This window comes from Haliotis rufescens, unplaced genomic scaffold (assembly GCF_023055435.1).
Source record: "Haliotis rufescens isolate VD_foot unplaced genomic scaffold, xgHalRufe1.0.p SCAF_3, whole genome shotgun sequence".
Classification (NCBI taxonomy): Eukaryota; Metazoa; Mollusca; class Gastropoda; order Lepetellida; family Haliotidae; genus Haliotis; species Haliotis rufescens.
The window spans coordinates 52,265,174-52,285,801 of record NW_025964001.1 but is presented as its reverse complement, the minus strand read 5'-3'; the positions used below and the strand labels follow the sequence as shown (position 1 = coordinate 52,285,801).

The 20,628-nt window shown below is 43.2% G+C and overlaps 2 protein-coding genes across 5 annotated transcripts in view; both read left to right on the top strand.

The window, feature by feature from the left end:
* LOC124141962 (actin-histidine N-methyltransferase-like) overlaps positions 1–3,650 on the top strand; it is a 32,400-nt gene extending 28,750 nt beyond the window's left edge. For all 4 annotated transcript variants that reach the window (XM_046510166.2, XM_046510164.2, XM_046510165.2 and 1 more), the window contains exon 16: positions 245–3,650. In XM_046510166.2, the coding sequence (XP_046366122.1) occupies positions 245–406 (162 nt within the window). In that variant the 3' untranslated portion in view covers positions 407–3,650. The remainder of the gene's footprint in view (positions 1–244) is intronic.
* Positions 3,651–10,964: 7,314 nt separating this feature from the next.
* Positions 10,965–19,998, top strand: LOC124141996. The gene is made up of 9 exons (XM_046510219.2): positions 10,965–11,337; positions 12,518–12,605; positions 13,785–13,972; positions 14,632–14,759; positions 15,804–15,985; positions 16,774–16,872; positions 16,975–17,120; positions 17,920–18,917; positions 19,649–19,998. The coding sequence occupies exons 1-9, from the start codon at positions 11,202–11,204 to the stop codon at positions 19,853–19,855; spliced, it is 2,172 nt and encodes a 723-aa protein (XP_046366175.2). The 5' UTR covers positions 10,965–11,201; the 3' UTR covers positions 19,856–19,998.
* The last annotated feature ends 630 nt before the right edge of the window (positions 19,999–20,628 follow it).

Sequence of the window (20,628 nt, the reverse complement as noted above, 5' to 3'; positions counted from 1 at the left end):
AAATATGAGTGATCTGATTGGCCACTCATAGATGGTATTTTCCCAATTCATATTTTATAGTATTAGTGGATGGTGTGGCTTTGTACAGTTGACTTGTATTCTACTGACCAATTTGAGCAAATTAATCATTTCTTTCCCTAATTGCCTGCATTGGTCACTTAGTTGGGAATTCTGGAGAAATCCCTGAGTTAAGACACAGTTATGCACACTGTTAATATGTCACATGCATGTTGATATCCCTCAGGCTGATGAGGAGCAGTTGAAGAAATCGGACTTGTCCCCGGCACTGCTTCTCGCTCTCCAACTCAGGACTTGTGAGAAGAAGATTCTGCAGACCACAGTGGACTATGCCGCACAGAGGAAGGCCGGCAGTCAGCAGGAGCAGCAGCAGCAGAACGGGAGCTAGCAGGGTGTTTCACGCTGCCACTGTGTGCCTCGGACATGTGAGATGGACGTGGGCCATATGGACCATGCAGGACGAGACTTGGATCGTATGGACCATGCAGGACAAGACTTGGATCGTATGGACCATGAAGGACAAGACTTGGATCGTATGGACCATGAAGGACAAGACTTGGATCGTATGGACCATGAAGGACAAGACTTGGATCGTATGGACCATGAAGGACATGCACTGTGCATTGTGGAGAGTTCATAAGAGTTGGGAAGATGGGTATCAAGTGCATTTGTGTATCAACATGGAGCACGATAAGATAAGCAAGAACACACCAGTTTTCCCGTGGATTCATGGTATCAGGATTTGTCGTGACCATATCATTTCATAAAATGTTTGAATATATTTATTTCATGATAAACACGTTGAGGAGTGTCTGAAACCTGGCGCTAGCCCTCCTCCTGTGCAGTCAGTACACAGTTTTTACTGGACAGAAAACACGAACAATGTTAGCATTGCTGGGGTTAACCAAGACTGAAATAGGTTTGTTTCCTTTAGGCACTTGATAAATCGGCCATGGCACCCCTGGCCTCACTAGCGTCATAAACCTTGCTGGACAAATACTGCCATTATTAATCCAGGCTTGAGCATAGGGGCCACTATTTCCAACAGACACATCCATTAGGGGAGCCAGGTTAGAAGAGGGCCCCAGGCGGAGACTAAATTGGATAAAATGTTCAGATTCTGTGACTTGGTTGGTTTTTAAGGAATTAACAGGGCCCAAGGATATATACTACTAAAAAGAAGTTAAAGAACATGATTTTATCCTATGACTGGAGTGAACTCTCATGGCTGGTGGGTATTGCAACACACAGCCTTCCACTTGTGGGTGTTCCTTAACTTGTTTTGAGTAGTATATGTGGTTGTAATGTTATTTTCTAGATTATCAACATGGGAGTGAGCAATAGTAGTGTATATGACGTTTCTTCTTATTATTATGATCCAAGTTGAGCTGGGTTCCAAGTCTTAACATATTTTGTAGAAAATCCAGTGATGAAATATCTCATGTGTCTTGTCTTCATTTGTTTGTACATTTTAGTTTTTAGATCTGCAATTACAAACATCTTGTCCAGCTCATTTTGATTTCATGCAGTGGTATCTTTGCTATGTTTTTCAGCCAAACATCATATTGTTGTGTTGTGTATTTCATTTGTTGTTTGATTATTTATTATGTTGAGTTTCGGGATGAAAACCACTTCTGTAGTTTAGAAATAACTTGTAAACCAAAAAGTGACATCTACGTTTCTAGTGGCTTAGTTTCAATGCTGTAAGAACATCATTAAAATGTAAGAAAAACACAAGCTCTATGAGACATAATCATTGCAATGTACAGAAAGTATGTTGCCAAATACACCCATAAGCATAAGGGCAGGAAGATCAAATGAAAATACTTTCCAATATTAGCACATCCATTTTAATGCTTCTCAGGGCCGGTTGGGTAGCCTAGTGGTTAAAGCTTCGCTCGTCACGTCGAGGGCCCGGGATCGATTCCCAACATGGGTACAATGTGTGAAACCCAATTCCGGTGTTCCCCGCCGTGATATTGCTGGAATATTGCTAAAAGCGGTGTAAAACCAAACTCACTCACTCACTCACACTAATACTTCTGAACATATTGATCAGTTGAAGCAATGTGACATCACACTGCTTCATTGGTGAGAACCATAATGTATATACATCCATTGTTGGTGAGCTCACAAATTCCATGACTGTCACAAAGTTTTCTGTAGGGTTAATTTTCCATATACTTTCTTCATAATTTCATTCTTAAAATTGCAATCAGTAACATATGGAATAACCAACTCTGAACTAGGAATTATCCATTGTCTTGAATGAAAGCTATTAGACAGTTGCCAATGGGTCGCGGATACACCATTCATTCACTCTGAAGAAACGATCCATGACTTGTCGTACCTCATAGGTAAGTCACCTCTTAAGAAGAAGCCAAAGTGGTTACATTTGCAATTTGTAGCTGTTATAAAGAACATGAAAACCATCCTGAGTGGAACAGACGACTATTTCAGGTATGTCTATGGTTTCAAGGCCCCTCAAATACAGTTTGAGCCTGTTAATACTGTCCTACATTATTGCCAATGTAGTTAAAATACCCCTCAAAAAAGATTATTTTCCCCAGTGCTTTTGCTCCAGAGGCTAGCTTGTCATGTTGGTGTCATGTTGAGGGTGTTACCGTATTTAACCTTATACATGTCAGATCAAATAGAACTTTCTTTTTTGTGGGGTAGTGCTGTAGTGCTTATGTCATGTATGTATGGTCATTTATTGTGTTGAATATTGTAGAGGTCATGATATGCCTATGTCATGTTTTGCTACATATTGCAATGCTTAGATCAGATTGTTATTTTTAAAGAGATTTTTAAATGTTACATTTGACCAGGCTGACATGAGGTCATTAGTGTTTAAGTTGCATTACTGATTACTTTATGCTTGTTCTTATAGTACCGGGTATAATGCAAGCACCTTTGGTGTTAGGTATGTGATAGGTAAGCAAACACTATCTGTCAGGATTCCTGCAAAACCTGGTTAATAGAACCTTTTGAAAATTGATACAGAATTGAAAAATTAGAAGATAAACCTCATGTGTTTTCAATTTATATGTTTTGAATGTAGATTCAATATCTGTAAATTTCATATCTATGCGGTTTCAAAATTTTCAACCATTGAATCAAAGTTTAAAATCCATCAAGTTGTCCCTGTGATATTGCCACACAGGCTGTAAATAATGTAGAAACTGCAACATATTTTGCTTCGTTTAAGAAGTAAGATCAGTATTTGAAGCTGTTAATCGGGCAGGTTTGTGAAAGAAGTGCTTCTGAATAAATATTTTCTTTTGCAGTAATGCAGCAGAATCATGCTAAATTCGATATTTCTGGCAGACCAATCAGAATACAGGATTCTACAATGTGATGGTAGACTATGAATTGATACATTGGTAGGCATGTCATGTGTCTTACGATTAGGTGTAAATTGACATACATCGGTGAATTGTGACACACTTGTTAATGTGTACTTGAGATGCTGGCTACCTCAGCTGAAACACTACTCAGTATGCTAGTTTCATCACCACCTGAACTGCTGTGCAGGGAGTGTTTATTGTTCTCATATGTAATATGTGCATAGCAACAGAAAATGTTACATATCTTTCTCCATAAAAATAATAAAAAAGATACTATACAGATGCTGTTATTTGTTTTGAATTGGTTTACGTGAAAAAAAACACAATGTATCATTCCTTTAATGCCTGCAGACACATGCTGCTAGGTGTGTATTTGGAATGTACTGTACTTGATACATGCCAACTGTTAAGGATTTACTTTTGTACATTCTTCGTAGTTAGGCTCAGCCACCTCTCGTATCAAGAGCATATTTCTATGACATGTCTCTGGCTACAACTTAATAGACTTTCAATTTCAAGAAACTGAAGTAGCTGCCTCAACATATACTCTTCAAAAAAAGAAACTTGACACTGACTTTCAAAATGTAATATAATGCGATTGTTTCAAAATAGGACACAGAAACCATAATTGAAACACTGTTTGAAGTTCACCTAGACAGACACACGTACACGATACAGTTAATGTCACAGGGGTACAGAAATGTCAGTATCGGTTGTGCCCACCACATGTGCATCAATCACCGCTTGACACCGACGACCCATAGATGCAATCAAGTTGTCAATAACACGCTGTTGGATGTGCTGCCATTCATGCTGTAGTGCATCAAGAAGCGCCGGAAGTGTTTGGGGCGGTGGATTCCTTCTGCGAACGCATCGATCCAACTCGTCCCACAGATGCTCAATCGGGGACAAATCTGGTGACCGGGCTGGCCAAGGTAATGTCTGGATGTTGTGGTGGTGTAAGAAGTCCTGACAAACACGTGCGTTTTCCTGCTGGAACTGTCCGCCATGAACGTTGACGTGAGGAAGAACGCAAGGCTGTAGGATCAAGTCTGTAACGCACACCTGTCAATGCACCTTCCACATGCACGAGAGGCGTCCTACCACCGTGATGAATTCCGGCCCATACCATGACACTCCCGCCGCCAAATGGGACAGCCTGCTGCACACAGTTGGGGGCGTAACGTTCACCCCGTAGACACGTGCGCGCCCATCAGGACGTGTGAGTAGGAAACGAGACTCGTCAGTAAACAGTACATTTCTCCACCTTGCACGTGCCGATCTAACCTTCTGTTGGCACCAAAGCAGACGGTCCGCCAGATGACGTGGGGTCAATACATCACGTCGAACAGGTCTTCGTGCAAAAAGTCCAGCCTCCCTCAGTCTGTTGCGTACCGTTTGATCTGATATTCTGCGTACCCCAGGGATCTGTGTGGTTGTAGACGTGGCTGTGGTGGTGCGGTCTCGGAGGTGTCGGAGGTGTCGCAGCCGGATGTATCGATCTTGTGCTTGGATTGTCACCCTTGATCTTCCTGACCTTGGTCTGTCGTCAACTCTGTTGGTGTTATTGTATCGGGTCCACAGTGCGGAGATTGTCTGCCTGGATACGCCAAAGTGCCTGGCCACTTCTTGCTGAGTTGCTCCAACTTGTAATCTCCGAATGGCGTTGTTCCGTTGAGCTGCATTCAGTCTTGGCATTCTGTCACCGCCTCTACTGCCGTTATAAGGACTGTATGAACAGCCGTTGATGTGGATTTTTATACCCATTCAGCAGGGGGGCCTGCATGCCTAAATGCAGGATCCTGTGCTGCACGTTTTTTACAGGCGGTTGCGTTTGGATGAAGCTGTAAAATTGATCCCGAAACGCTACGTTTATGTGCTTTGCATGTGTTTTCGCGAATTATAGACACATCATCGTTCTGTTTGACTTATTTGGTTCTCAATTAATGTAATTATTTTAGATATTTGGCAAAAAGTGGTTTTACATCTATGTCAAGTTTCTTTTTTTGAAGAGTATATTTCTCGCAGCAAACTGTTCTCATGAGCATCCATGATACATATTGTTCCCAGATGTTTAGAGGGTCTCCATAATTTCCTTCTTCAGAATGATTTGTTGTTTGTTTAACGCAGCACTCAGCAATATTACAACTACGTCGGTCTGTAAATAATCGAGTCTGGTGACTGGCATTCATGAGCATCGATCTACGCATTTGGAAGACGACATGCATCAACCAAGTCAGCGAGATTTCTATAAAAGTGGTATTAAATGCTGTGGCCTCTCAGCATTTGAGCAATAAAAAGCTGGTTGCTGTTGTACAAAGCGATCGTAGGGCTAAAGTGATCGTAACTCCCATAAACATAGACTTCCGACAGTCGTAGTTGCTAGGGTTGTTCTGTACAACGGCACCCTTTACTTCAGCCTTGAAGAGTTCAGAAGTAATAGTCATGGTCCTAGTCAACGAGCTTTCTATTACTTAGGATACGTCATAATGAAGATAGGAACAATTTCTGTTACAGCCCCTGTAATGTTATTGCAGGAAACGGTACTGACAATAATATGTTGTGTCAAATATGAAAACAAATATAATCAGGAGTATCGTGAGAATTTAGGATGAAACTTAGGCTGATATGCATGATTTCTGCCTCATGTGAAATCCTGATGCTGGCCAGTCCATATTTTATCTCCTTAATGCCGAGAGGGGCGGTGGGGTAGCCTAGTGGTTAAAGCGAAGACCCGGGTTGCCCACATGTGTGCAATGTGTGAAGCTCGTTTCTGGTGTCCCCCGCCGTGATATTGTCAAAAGCGGCATACAGCCATACTCACTCACTTAATGCCAAGCACCAGGCAGTGTAACAACAAGTACCATCTTCAAACGTGTTTTGGTATGACGCGGCTTAGGATCGAACCACCGACATTTTGCTCTCCAAGCAGACACTCTATCCTCTGGACCACGCAGGCATAAGTGCTTCTATACCTCAGTTTTCACGTGGATACGCAACTCAGCTACAGTATATACTGATTCAGAGCCAACCAGTCCTTGTTGTATCCACTTAAGGAAGAACGCCAGGCAGGGTAACAACAAGTTCCATCTTTTAACATCCTTTAGTATGACGCGGCTGGGGAGAGAAACATGCAACGACCTGCACTCTGGGCAGACGCTCCCACACTCGCCCACGGAGGAGTCCAGGTTATCTAGAATCAGATGGAATGGATGTTCCCAAGTGGTGGTTTTAAAGGCAAACGATTCGCTAACTGATGAGAGATCCATTCTGTAGAAAGCTATTGTATTGTTGAATTGTGCTTCCAAGGGTCAACAGATTGAAAACAAGGCTCCCTCAGCAGTGGTAAAACCAACAGCTTGGCCTTCCTACAGTTTCAGCGTAATTCTGCCTCTGGCTGTGACAGGGCGCGAGCTTCCTGATGGAAGGGTTGACAATGTCTGGAATATCAAAAGCTTGCATTTGAATTTTGGTCCCATAGGACAGACGAGAGACTTATTGAATTGTATTTTATAAAATCAATGAATAACCCACAATTCTCATTTAAATTTTACCCTGGGAGAGATTTAAATGTAAAAGTATCAATAGGCAAATGAAAGAGGGTGTGTATAATACGTTTGGTCCTCTTAAAAATAAGGATTTTTAATCTTTCACAGGCCATGCTTCATTACGTATTCAGTGACGATGTTGATAGTCCCAGCAGTGTAGGAAGCTGCTCGTTTTGGTGGAGGGGACAATGTGAGCTTACAGTTTATCAATCCATCATACTTCCAATGCATAAATGCATGTGGTGATGACGTGTCATTATTTAGCTGCTTGGTAGCTGTAATTAGTCAGAGTATATTTGGTCCTACGTCATGCTTCCAGCGCGAGACAGAATCGATCCCCAGTGCCCTTGTACCCTATGCTTGTCGTAAGATTCAACTGAAGAGCGGGAGGTTGGTCAACACGTGTCACCTGCCTGATGGTGTGTCTTTGCACATCATGGATATTTGCGCATACTGTCGACCACTGGTTTGTCTGGTACAGAATATGATTAAAAGCAGCTTTGTTAAAGAACACTCACCCACCCACTCACTCATTCACCCCATAATCCTTGCCTGCCAGCTGAGCGTATCGTCGCCCCTTGCATGCGGGTTGGTTATGAATGTCGCTAAATCCATTGTATTGTTAGCTGAGTGGCTTGTGCTGTAGTAAGCTATATGAATATTTATGAGAAATATTATTTTTTGTGCAAGCATCCGCTGTAGATCTGAGACATATATCGATTGTTTTGCCTACAGACATCAAAGTCTGCTTGGCACCTGTGCATTAAACTCTTGCCAGTCATTACACTGTCATCGATCGTCCTAGACTTGCTAGCGCGTTTTTAAATAAAAATAAAAACGACCTCTGAGAGTACTATACGGTTATACATGCTGATTGAAAGGAATAAGGAAACAATGAAAAGTATAGGGAAATTAGCTTTACTGCCGGTACGTTTGAAATAGCGCGAATACAAAATTCAACACATGTCAGAATCTAATGCTGAGATGTGTGTATGTGTATTGTTTCCAACGGGTCATTTTGCTGTGTCTAAAACTTAGTCTTCCCTTATTCATTTCCATTAGTATATATATGCAGGTCTTAGAAGTTTAGCACGAGCATAGGCATGGTGCTGACAAACCAAGCAAAAAAGTCACAGCGAATCTGGGATTTTAGCCTACTCTCATACATGTCGGACCCTGGCAAGCCAAAGGGACGCAACTCTGCACAGCGAATTGCGGCGCATTTGACGACTCGGTAAGTTGTGCCCCCATATCTCACAAAATTGATCGACAGCCAGAAAATCAACACGAAGCGCTATTCACCGATCAAGATACCACTCGCGGTACCAGGCTAAGGATTCATGTTATGATAACAACTCATCATATTACAAAAATACATATCTTGCAAATCCCTCATGAAACTTCACCTTTTCATATATAACAACTTTATATGGATAACATGAAATTAATAGCAATAAATGTTAATAATATCTATACAATTTAATTTTCATCTGTCATCAAAACTATTGGTTGGCTAGTCTAGTGGGTAAAGTGTTTGCTCTTCACGCCGAACACCCTGTTCGATTCCCAATGTTGGAATCATGCTTGAAGCCCATTAATGGTCTCCCTCGATGTAATAACATGAATCTTGTGGCGTTAAAACACTCTCTGATGTATGTAAAAATACCTTTGTAATATTTTGTAAACGAAATCCCCATTTTCAATTAAGCCAATGCCGGGTGTCAAAGCTTGCTATTGGACAAAGCTCCTATTCTTTCTACCCGTGTCAAGCAGCGGCCTAATGGTATTTAGTAACCTACATGCTCTTGAACACATAACATTAAGCCTAGATGACTGGTATTCGATCAAACATTATCCTTGGCTTCACTATCGGCAATTCTTGAATGAGACCTTGACGGGGCCAATCCCCCCTCTGCGCTACAATGGGCAATGGCAATGTGTGGGTTGCAGATTGCACCACGAGGCTGAGCATTATGATAGTACATTAGGAATTCATTATTGATATTTCTCTTATTGATATAGTCCTAAAGTATTCACCGATGCTTAGTATAGAACACTTTGAGCATGAGGCCTGGGTTACCCAAACTCCTGCATGGAACTATTTCAGTGAGTTGATTTATTCTTCAAATCTCTTTCTTGAAGATATATTTTTTGTCTTAAACGCACACACATCATTGCCAAGATGCACTTTTGTGCAAAAACATTTAAATATATTTATTATCATTGTTATGGGGTTTAACAGCTGTGTTGTGGTGAACGGTCGTCTTTGGACTTCATATGTAAGTTCGATCAGAACAGAAAGTGACGTACAATAGTTAATCATTGATACAGTGCGGTAAACGTTGAACTTTTTAAGGCATGAAAGCTTCTTCTTTTCACATTCATATATCTAGAATGATGCGAACCTAAACGTGATATGAATACATGTTTTTCTCTTTTTTCTCTTTTGTTTTTTGCTTCTTCTTTTCTCTCTGTCTCCGTTTGTCTGTCTGTCTGTCTCTGTCTGTCTGCGTCTGTCTTTCTCTCTGTTTCCCTGCATGTGTCTCCCCCCCCCCCCCCCCCCCCCCTCTCTCTCTCTCTCTAACTCTCCCCCTCTCTCTCCCCTCTTTCTCTCTGTGATATTAGAAAAGAAATACCGTCTACTGAAGCTTTTGTCTGCGCTGACATTCTTACGGAGGTCTCACAAACGAGTTGTTCTCTGATATCCCAATAACAGCTATTTCCCACGACAGCATCTATAATCGCAGATTTGAGAGATATCTCCTATTTATGTCTACATGTATACACCTATTACAAACAACAGTACAGTTCATTAACGTGATACCTTGAAGAGCGAACATTCAGAGAGCACTCATGTCTCACACAATACGATATTGTGAAGCTACCTGTAAATACGACACACGCGGCTTACGTCTATAGTACATTATCACGATCTCATTGCAACGTTGAAAGGGCCTCGCTCTACTGGGGACACTTGCATTGACCCCAGGTCAGGCGGAATGATACAATGGCTAAAGGTTGGAGAAAGTCCAGCTGTAACCTATGAGAATAAACATGGTCATGGCGAGTACACTTTCATAATACAACATCAATACGAGTGTATTATATAGAGCAGCTACATTAAACTTAACACCGAAAGGGTAGACTCTTCGACTGACATGGTGTCAGGGCGGTTAACCCTTTTTAGGCTATGTTATAATTTTCCAGATTGAGCGAGCTTTGGTTTCAAAGGTTCTTTCAATTGTGTGGTTATTTAGCTGAAACATTGCTGATGCGACGTTACATTTTAACTCACACATTTTATTTGTTCCCGAAATATCCGAATTGTTTTCTTAACTGCTAACTAAATGGTTCACAGGATGTCAAGGAATAATCCTTTCAGAGAATAATTTCATGTCTTGAAGCAGTAACAAAATATAGTTTGTCCCTAACAAAATATCTCGCACAGCGCTGAATTTTTATTTGCGGCTCTCTGTATATAGCGCCGTGTCACTGAATCGAACTCAAAACGAAGCAAATGGACCCAGGGGATTTATCCTGATAGAATCTGAGCTATAATACCCTGGATAAGTGAGGGTACGCTTTGAGCAGATTATCAGCTATAACGGCACAGTTCCCCCTCATCTTTGATGGAATAATCTTCCTTCAGGGAATCTTGGATTCGAACTAACGATCAGCGAATCTTGAGTCAGCATGTTTTGACTTCTATACAGATGAAAAGAGGTGCTACAAGGATCACACCTTGTGAAAGTTAATTACTTCTTATCAAGACCCGTTTAGTGTAAACTCAAGGCAGAGAATATACAATAAAAGGACAGCTAGTGTACCTTCAATAAACAAGTAAAGCCAAACAACAGGGTTTTCCTGAAACTGTTGTGGTTAACTAATCATCGGGGCAGATCAATTTGCCGCCCTTGTACACAGGTGAAATTTGATGAAAAACAATCTGGCACCCTTGCCACCAACACAATACGCCAATCCTTTCGCATGCTAATATTTGCAATATTGTCGCAAGCAAGGAGACGTCATAGACCCCTGTCTGTCCCATCGGGAAATGTCAGTTACACACGCTAGACATATGGTAGGGGTGTGCTGGAACCAAGGTGCATGTTCAACTTGTAAGGGCGTCAAGGAAATGAACATGTTTCGTTGAAGTTAAGGCATCTTGGATTTCACACTGGAACATGCTTACGGGGAAATAACACAGAGAAACACGGTATCAGAGGGAAAACTCAGTTATTTTACTAGTCACAAGAAATTATTTTTTAGTGAACGTAGATCTAAAATGCCATTCGTCAAACTGCAGGAGCGTGTCGTGACCTTGATCAGCAAGGGATGCCAGCAGAGAGGAGAGAGGGACATAGATATGGTGTTGCCATGGTTACGTAAAAAAAGCGAGCTTCTTCAAGGACTTGATACAGGTATGATTTCTTTTCCCTTCAGTGATAAGTTTCAGTTTACAAAAGCGAAAAAAACCCATCAATTATTGTAATGAAATCCAGAGCAATTGTGAAAAATATATCCCGAATAAGTTCTAGAATTTAACAGGTTTCTATCTCTTTCCGGTCGGGTAACCTAGTAGTTAAAGCGTTCGCTCGTCACGCCGAAGGCCCAGGTTCGATTCCCGTACAATGTGTGAAGCCCATTTCTGGTGTCCCCCGCCGTGATATTGCTGGAATATTGCTAAAAGCGACGTAAAACCAAATTCACTCACTCTATCCCTTTCCTTACACCAGTTTGTTCTGGTTGTGTTTCCACGTGGGAATACCAGGGCAGAATATGTCCCCAGTTCCCCGTGCTTAACGTAAGTGTCGACTAATGAGGATTGGGTGGCTTCACAATGTGTCCCTGTTTGTTGTATATGTCGTCTCACCTGTCGGCGTGGATTGTGGCCTACGCTGCCGAGACTCCCTGAATCATGTACAGCCGCTTGGGGAGTCCGGGTTAGAAAACGTCCCCGGCGTTAGAACACATCTGTGACGTCATTCTATTGTTTGAACGCTCCATTTCTTTTAAGAACGGAACTATTTTTTACATTTATTGACAAGTAAATAATTTCAATTTCTTTCCGAAAACATGTGTCGCCTGCGGATTTCGAACCCTCATCGTTTGATTTGAGATGTTTGAATTGTCAACCTCAGTTACGGCGGCACATGAAGGAATCGTGTGAAATTAGCTATTAAATATTTTCATAATTTTGCATAATGCTTAAAAGCTCAAAATAATTTGTATATAATACTGTGTTAGAGCAGGTTACCTGCAACAATGTTTAGGATACAACGAAATTATGAAGAGCCGTGTACCATGTATTGTAAATTTCAGCTCGGATATTCCCCTCTACATCAGTGCTAGTACGAGGCGACTACGTTGATCTCGGTGACTTCCATCGCGCCCAGACCGAATGGACGTTGCTCGTAGTATAAGCACCTGTTATGTCTGTCATATAACTGGACTATTGTTGAGTGCGGTGTTAAATAACATATAGACAATTACTTACATGCCGCTATTCAATAACTGGGTACTTCTGACTTGGGAAGTAAAACAATATTCATTAAATTTTACTGATGAGCTTTCTGAACAACTTGGTCCATGTGTTTCCAGTTGTGCTGAAGGATGTGATCAGGAACTGCAGCTACCGCCACTCCACCGTGGACGACGTCCTCATCAGACAGGGCGACAAGGGCGACTGGTGAGACAACGCTCCTGTAAAGCACGTACATAGTGGGGTGAGGTGGAATGGGGCTTAATGTCGCGTTCAAGATTATTGCTTTATATAGCGGCGTTCATTCACGTGTATGTGGGGGTGGGTGGGGGTGGTGGAATTGCGTGTTCTAGTCCAGACTAATGCTGGTTTCATAATGCTATCCCACTGATTTACCGCAGTTTATCGTGGATATCCCACTCAGACACATTATACTGGCTAGTCCTTGTTGTATTCCCGTGATGCCGAACGCCAGACAGGCTAACTACAAATACCATATTTGTTAACGTTTTTCGGTATGACGCGGCCAGAGATCGAACCACCGACCTTCCGCTCTCCGGGCAGACCTCTATCCTCTAGACCACGGAAGTGGTCCCTACACACGTACAGATCGAGCGGGGACGTGTACACGAACACGAAGACGGGTATAAAGTATGACTAGATATGATATCTAAAGATGATCGGAACATGGCTAGAAAGAGTCGACAGGTGCCAGCTATCTATTGCTGGCCACAAGAGTCGTCTTAGTGGATCAGGTGGCCGGTCAGTGACATAGTTGATGGCATGCCTACGACGACCGTGTGGATCGTTCAGACTTGTTCAGACTCGTTCAGAGCAACAAAATAATTAAACGGGCCAGTTAGAGTCGAACAATATCTGAACAGAGTAATGTGCATCATAGAAGCATTATGACGTTATGGCAGTTAGATGTAGTCCAAACTTCACTTGCTATGTTCGGAATATGTCTGAATAGAGTGGACATATGGCCAGTTAGAGTAGAATACGGATAAAGTAGAAACTTGGCTAGTTAAAGTAAAAATATGGCTTGTGAGAGTAAACATGTGGCTGGTTAAAGTAGAAATATGGCTGGTTAAAGTAAAAATATGGCTTGTGAGAGTAAACATATGGCTGGTTAGAGTAATAATATGGCTTGTGGGAGTAGAAACTTGGCTAGTTAAAGTAGAAATATGGCTATTTAGAGTAAAATATGGCTTGTGAGAGTCGCTGGAAAGACTGGAAAGACAATCACTGCTAGACAACATCGAATATGGCAAGATTAAATCGGGTTCATGACCAGATGGAGTTGAATCAGGATACGGTTAATGTAAAGCTACACGTGGCCACATCTGTCAGCACTGCGTGTCAACACGTGACTTTCTCCAACAGTTTCTTCATCATGTTGTCCGGTCGTACCTCCGTCTACATCGACACGATCCGATCTGACGACGATGATCCCTATCATCTTAGCCCAGTGAAAGACGAGGACGTCGGCCTAGATGTCACCCTCGGCACACACGGAAAGCGAAGGAAACCTTTAGACCGGACAACATATGGGAAGTTCATAATGCACTTTGGTACGTTACAACAGTTACAGAAGTACTAATAATAGGCATTTGATTACCGGCCCTGTTAAAGAATTTATTTTAGTGTTTACAGTAAGACATCGATAGCGTGGAGTAACTTTAATGGGATTTGGAGTAAATGTCGGGCAACAGAAAGTACACACTTGAAAATTGGGTTTGACCAAAACAGTAGAAACGTTATCAAAACGTTACTTGGCTGAAAACACGACAAACAAAAGGTACAAAACCCCGATGATTTCCGTATCAAATGCATCACCACTGAAATACCATTTCTTGTTTGCATAATATTTTGCTTCCATCAAACATGGGTGTATACTTTCTTTTACCGAGCAGTTTGTATATCTGGAGTAATTCTTCAATTTGATACTAAATTTGGATACCGTTGCGACCCGGGTTAGAATATGTATCAGCACTATACTGCTTGTCTTAAGTGGCGGCTAAATGAGATCGGGTGGAGAGGCTGGAGACTTGGTCGACTGCTTGTCATCGTATCCAAGCAATATCAACAGCTGTTTTGAATTTGTCTGTCCTAGTCACGATTACTAGTATTTACAGGCCGCTGTGATATAGCCGGAATATTTCTGAATACAAAACAGGAAAAGAGAGCAGGTTCCGTAAATAAATTACAGTTATTGTTTTCAATGGTGCAGATGCAGGTAAGAGTTTTGGAGAGATTGCCCTGATTAGCGAGGATGCTGTCCGTAACGCCACCATCATCACCGACTATGAGACTGACCTCCTTGTCATCTCCAGGGACCTCTTCAACAGATCGGTCAAGGTTAGTTGCTACCTGATCCTCTTAAAACGAGGCTAAGATTAACTTGATATCTAACGTATGCATAGCGGTGAAGTTCGATCAAAATCCAAGGCTTTGGTTTTCGTTCAGATAGGTTATATAATGAACAGAATATGCGTCGAAACTTCGTTAAGTCCTTTTAACTCGATGTAGTGTTTAGGCGACATGACTTTCTGGTAGAATCCTATATCGATACTCCGTTTGCCTCAAAGCATAGGGGGCCACGCGTGGCCCAGTCGTCTAAGACGCCGCGATTCGCTGTGCAGAGTTGCCTTCCTTGGGCACGCCAGAAACCTATGATTGTGGGTTCAAATCCCGGTTCGCCCCGAGTATGTTTCTAGGTTTGTCAGCACCATACCCGTGCTCCTGGGTTTCACCGAAGTGGTAAACGTCCGAGACCTGCATCACTTCGGACTTTCCTCCCATATTAAGCTGACACGCCGTGATATAACTGGAATACTGTTAAAAGCGGCGTTAAACCCAACTCACTCACTCACTCACTCACTCAAAACATAGGCGAATCAAGAAGTCCACGAGGTCCGGACCCCACCCCACCCCCTTCTGAAAACTAAGTGTAGTATGCTGTAGGCAGTAAAAGTATCTAGAGAGCCCTTGCAAAGCATGGATAACTCGAATGTCTTAAGTGCTTCGAGTTATCGATAGTTCACTGTATAACTTTACCGCTATAATATTCCCTGAATATGTGCTCGATGTAACTCTACGAAAACCGCTCTGTGAATGATTTTGTCATCAACGAACAATTCACTTCTGTTAGTCACCCGCGGGAGAATTCCGGAGTATAATACATCCATACTAACCCGTACTTGTCCAAAGTAACGTCTACAGTGGGTCGATGTGTGACCTGGCTGATTTGAGTGTCATCGTAACCATGGATCGATGCAAGTGCAGTCACACGGGGGCGTATGACCTAGACTCGAGTATGTTCAGGTCACAGTAGTTTCACTCAAAACACATCCCACCCACCCTACCACCCACCCACTCACTCACTCACTCACTGTTCAACAGGCGAAGCAGGAGGAGGAGTACCGAGAGCGGAGGTCGTTTGTGGACACGTACCCCCTCTTCTCCAACTGGTCGCCCAGACTCAGGAGACTCTGCGAGATGAGTCTCAGGAAGGAGACACACCCCTACGGCTCCGTCATAGCCACTCAGGGACACCCCTCAACGGGGCTGATCTTCATAATGAGGTAAGAGACACACCCCTACCTCTCTGCCACAGCCACTCAGGGACACCCGTCCACGGGGCTGATCTTCATGATGAGGAAAGAGACACACCCCTATTTATCTGCCACAGCCACTCAGGGACACCCCTCCACGGGGCTGATCTTCATGATGAGGTAAGAGACACACCCCTATTTCTCTGCCACAGCCACTCAGGGACACCCCTCCACGGGGCTGATCTTCATGATGAGGTAAGAGACACACCCCTACCTCTCTGCCACAGCCACTCAGGGACACCCCTCCACGGGGCTGATCTTCATGATGAGGTAAGAGACACACGCCTACCTCTCTGCCACAGTCACTCAGGGACACCCCTCAACAGGTAAGGGTCGCATCGGCGTCGTCAGCGATGGTGGCTAGAAGGTCTAGAAGGCTTTCCTGCCGAAAACATATTCATCCTAATTTAGTAACCTACATATCATGTTTCAAGTCCTCTGGGTCACTCTGGCCTGCCAGGATCCTATGAATATGATCCATGGTTTGTCTGCACCAAACTCGTCACAATGTTTGGGTTTCTCCAAAGTGGGAAACGTCAAAGAATTGCATTACATCCCTTCAAATTAAGCTGGCACATCGTGATATACCCCTTGATAAAAAGGCGCTAAACTCAGCTCTCTCACCAATTATATCAAATGTAATACTTCCTTTGTTTTTATAAAGGTTACATCGTGATCCTAGCACTGGTAACGTGATAGTTAAGTTTGCTCAAGATACTTCCAACTTTCACCGACCAAAGTACACATTTGTTCCGCAGCGGTCAAGCCAAACTGGTCATGGAGCCGGCAAAGCACGTCACCCAGTACGCCAAGATCATGAGGCCCCAGAATGCAGCGATATACAAACAGTACAAGACGTGGGTATTACACGGATATATCACATAGGTTTCATATTCGTAGCATCAGTAATACGTACAGTTCAATCTTGTTGTGTGGCGTCATTTTAATGATTTTTGCAGTGTAAATGCAGACGGTTCAGTGAGTAAAGAAAGTGTGACGTCAGACCACATCCGAGTCCGCCGGAAGGAGGGGTACGCGGCTGCCGAGAGACGGGTCATGTCCAGATATGTAAACGTGTGCTGCGTCGAGGAAAACGAGATTGTTGGTAGGTCCGTCTTTCCTGTAATATTAGGTGATTAGTCCTTCAGCTCCATACTCCAGTATACACCAGGAGGCATTTCAATCACTCACTCGTTTCTCTGTCTCTCAGGTGATATAGATATGGGGCGGCCAGGAAGCCTAGTGGTTAAAGCGTTCGCTCGTCACGACGAAGACCCGGGTTCGAATCCCGACATGGGTACAATGTGTGAAGCCCATTTCTGGTGTCCTCCGCCGTGATATTGCTGTAATATTGCTAAAAGCGGCGTAAAACCATACTCACTTACTCATTGATACAGATATTGTTGGTAGGTTGATATTTATTGTAATCATCTCGGGAATTGAGGCCGTTGAGGGAGTGGTCAGTGCAAATGCGTACAATTCGTAGACAATGCACAACACCCTGATGTGTTAACTCAATCGCATGTCCTCAACGTCATATGACTACTATGTCGTAAAAGGCGTAAAAGGCGACTGACGGGTGGTCAGGCTCACCCAATTGCTCATTGCGATGCTCATGATGTCAGTCACTGGATTGTCTGGTCCAGACTCGATTATTAACAGACCGCCGTCATATAGCTGGGATATATTGCTGAGTGCGGCGTTAAACAACAAACAAATCATATGAGTACAAGATTCAACACCATGTCCATGAACGTGGGTTTCACCAAAAAACAAAAACGTGACATACTCACTCAATAATAAATCTCCAACAAATCTGGAAACACCTAAAAACCATTACGATATACCGTGTACTATTTGAAGTGATATTGTGAAAGTGTCACTCGCTTTCATTTCCCTCCCAGGTGATATAGAGATGAGCCTTGAGCTGGACACAAACATTGGGACTCTCATCTCCACAGAGAACACCGATGTCTTCATACTGAACAGCAAGAACTATGAGCGTCTGGTACAGAAGAAGAACCCACACACTGCGGAGATGTTAAAGGTGGAGGCGTACCGGAAAGTGTGCGGCCGACTGTGTACCACTACGGGGGCACAAATACCGCTCCTCAAGAAGCTTCAGGGTGTCCTCAAGGACATGCTGCCACATCCTGAACTCTACCTCAGAAGAGGTGAACATTACCACAGGAGCAAGGAGTTGATACACCTCATAGACATGTTCCTGCAGGATAGGAGTCCGCTTATCCAACCACTTTTACCTGATGCTTTATACTACAAGCAACGCTCGGCTGAGAAGGCCAAAAAGATTGTCGCAAATGCTTCGCGATTTCAGAGATTCAATGATCCACGCGAGAAACGGACTAAGATGCCAAGAAGTTTGGATAAGTTGAGGAACAACATCGAAGCTGAGAATGAACTGTTAGGTTACAGACCTTTATCAACAGCAAGCGTTGCTGTGGGTGATGGAGGGGTTTTGAGACCTCTGTCGTCTGCTCTTACTCCGTCTGGAGGAAAGGGTTCACCGTCTGTCAGACCGCCAACAGCTGCGGGTTCTGTGACGGTAACAAGATGTGACTTCGAGTATGAATTTGGGCAGGGGTCGAGAAAGGAAGAGGCTCCAAACCGTGATCTGGTTGTCGGGATTTATGAAGAGATGGAACAGTTTCAGAAGGACAAGAAGGAGGAGAGGTCCAGGGTCATCTGTTCGGGAGTGAGGAAGAAGAAGGAGAACAAGAGGCCTGAGGTGGAGTGTGATGACGAGGAATACTTTGACTGGGAAACGAGTGACTCTAACCTGTGTGTCCTCGAGAACAGGATCAAGACATTCTGTGATCAGGGAACACAATCACTGTCAAGAGATAGGAACCGTGTTGCAGAATTAAGGAGATTTGAAATTGAGGTAATATAAACCGAACTTATATGGTGACACATCCCCGTGTTTAGATTTTGCCAATCTGAGAAGAATTTATTATTCATATACCAAAAATGGACCAACAAGGAGGGGAGCATAACTGGTTTCCATGGGGATACCTACTTCTTGCCAAAAAAATGTCCTGAGTGTTTAAATATCTATGATGCATTTCACATAATGTTTTCTCAGTAAACAATCATAATTGGTTGAATTATGTTACAAGTTAGTTAAATTATGTGTCATGATACACATTTGTGTTTTGGGAAACGGGCAACAAGAAGCGAGCGATAATACCTAATTACATCAATTAAGTAAAATATTATTTATGATCTTGTAAGCGAGTGAGTAAATGTTCTTTAACGCCACAGACAGCATGTATAACGTCGGCATGTTACAAGTCGGGTATGGGTCAGGAAAACAAGTGACTGAACGTATGAGAACGCGGCACACGGACACGTCTGACCAACCAATCCCCGTTAGTAAGCTCCTACAATCTTGAAATACTGGGATCCGGTAGCCCACGAGTGAGTGAGTGAGTGAGTGCAAATTTAACGTCACATCAGGTAACCCACGGGAGTCCGAATGTTAAGATAATATTATTCAAAGTTAACCTCGTGAAATAATTTGAAGCTGTAACATGAGGTCTATACTCACTAAAACCGATTAGAGTCTTGAGTTTATGTTGTTAAATGTTAATTTATTTAAATCTATCATTGCAGCGTCCCCAATACGTGCCTATCCCTGGAGGGTCAGTGTTTGTCCACAGACGGCCGTGTCAGTACCCTGTCAACACGCCCGTCAACCCCGCGCTACACCAGCATGTCAGGCGTTTCATGTTGTCCCGACGGAGGCATCACATAGGCACAGACACCGTGTGTTTCAGTGACTCCAGGCCTCTCTCTAGCAGACTGCGTGCTGGGTTTTGACATTGAGTGTCATGTCAAAACACATGTGTGACTGCTAACCCTGCGAAAGAAAGTATGCCAAACCATACCTGCAGCTTGACGAAAAGACAAGAAGATATTCCAAATGTAGCGTTGTACTCACGAATTAAGCAAATCGACGGCAATGTTACAGTTATAACGCAGCGAAAATACAGGTTCACGAGGACAAAAAGGTCATGTCACTTTGCGGCCACTGTAAATAGGGTTGGGATTAGTCACACTGAATGGATGGAATTGAAATGATCAGTCAACCTCAATGTCCAATATTCGGTTTGTCCATAAGTCACGTCTGTTTGCAGACGGGTTTGGTCATGCCTGACTATCAAGGTGGCCCCAGAGTTGTTCAATTGGCGACATGTCAGGAGATGAAACTGATCAGTGCAAAAGGTTGACGTTATTGACCAGAGGAGAAGCGGAAGATACGTGGGCTGAGCACAGCACACCTGGCGCAATGCTTCGTCGATGTAAGGTTGTGTTGTGAGAATGTCCGTCTTTTCCTGACCACAAATCACTATCCAAATCATTACGCTACCTCCTGGACTCATCGAGCCGTGAATTCTTCCCGAGGACGATACACGTGTACTCTACTATCTGCTCTGAAGAGCTGGGACCTACTCTGCGTCAGAAAACGTGACACTCTGCCAGTTCCTGTCTGCCGTTGTACGGTGTGCAACGTGATCCAGAAAGGTGTCCGAATAGCACGCTGACGCCATCTTCCCGAGGCAAGAGAGTTAACTGACTATAAAAGTCCAGTT

Bases quoted from the DNA above. Each gene is read 5' to 3' on its own strand.
- LOC124141996 (XM_046510219.2), top strand. From the start codon at position 11,202: ATGCCATTCGTCAAACTGCAGGAGCGTGTCGTGACCTTGATCAGCAAG. The intron at 11,338-12,517 runs GTATGATTTCTT...ATGTGTTTCCAG, and splicing joins TCTTCAAGGACTTGATACAG to TTGTGCTGAAGGATGTGATC. The intron at 16,873-16,974 runs GTGGGTATTACA...TGATTTTTGCAG, and splicing joins ATATACAAACAGTACAAGAC to TGTAAATGCAGACGGTTCAG.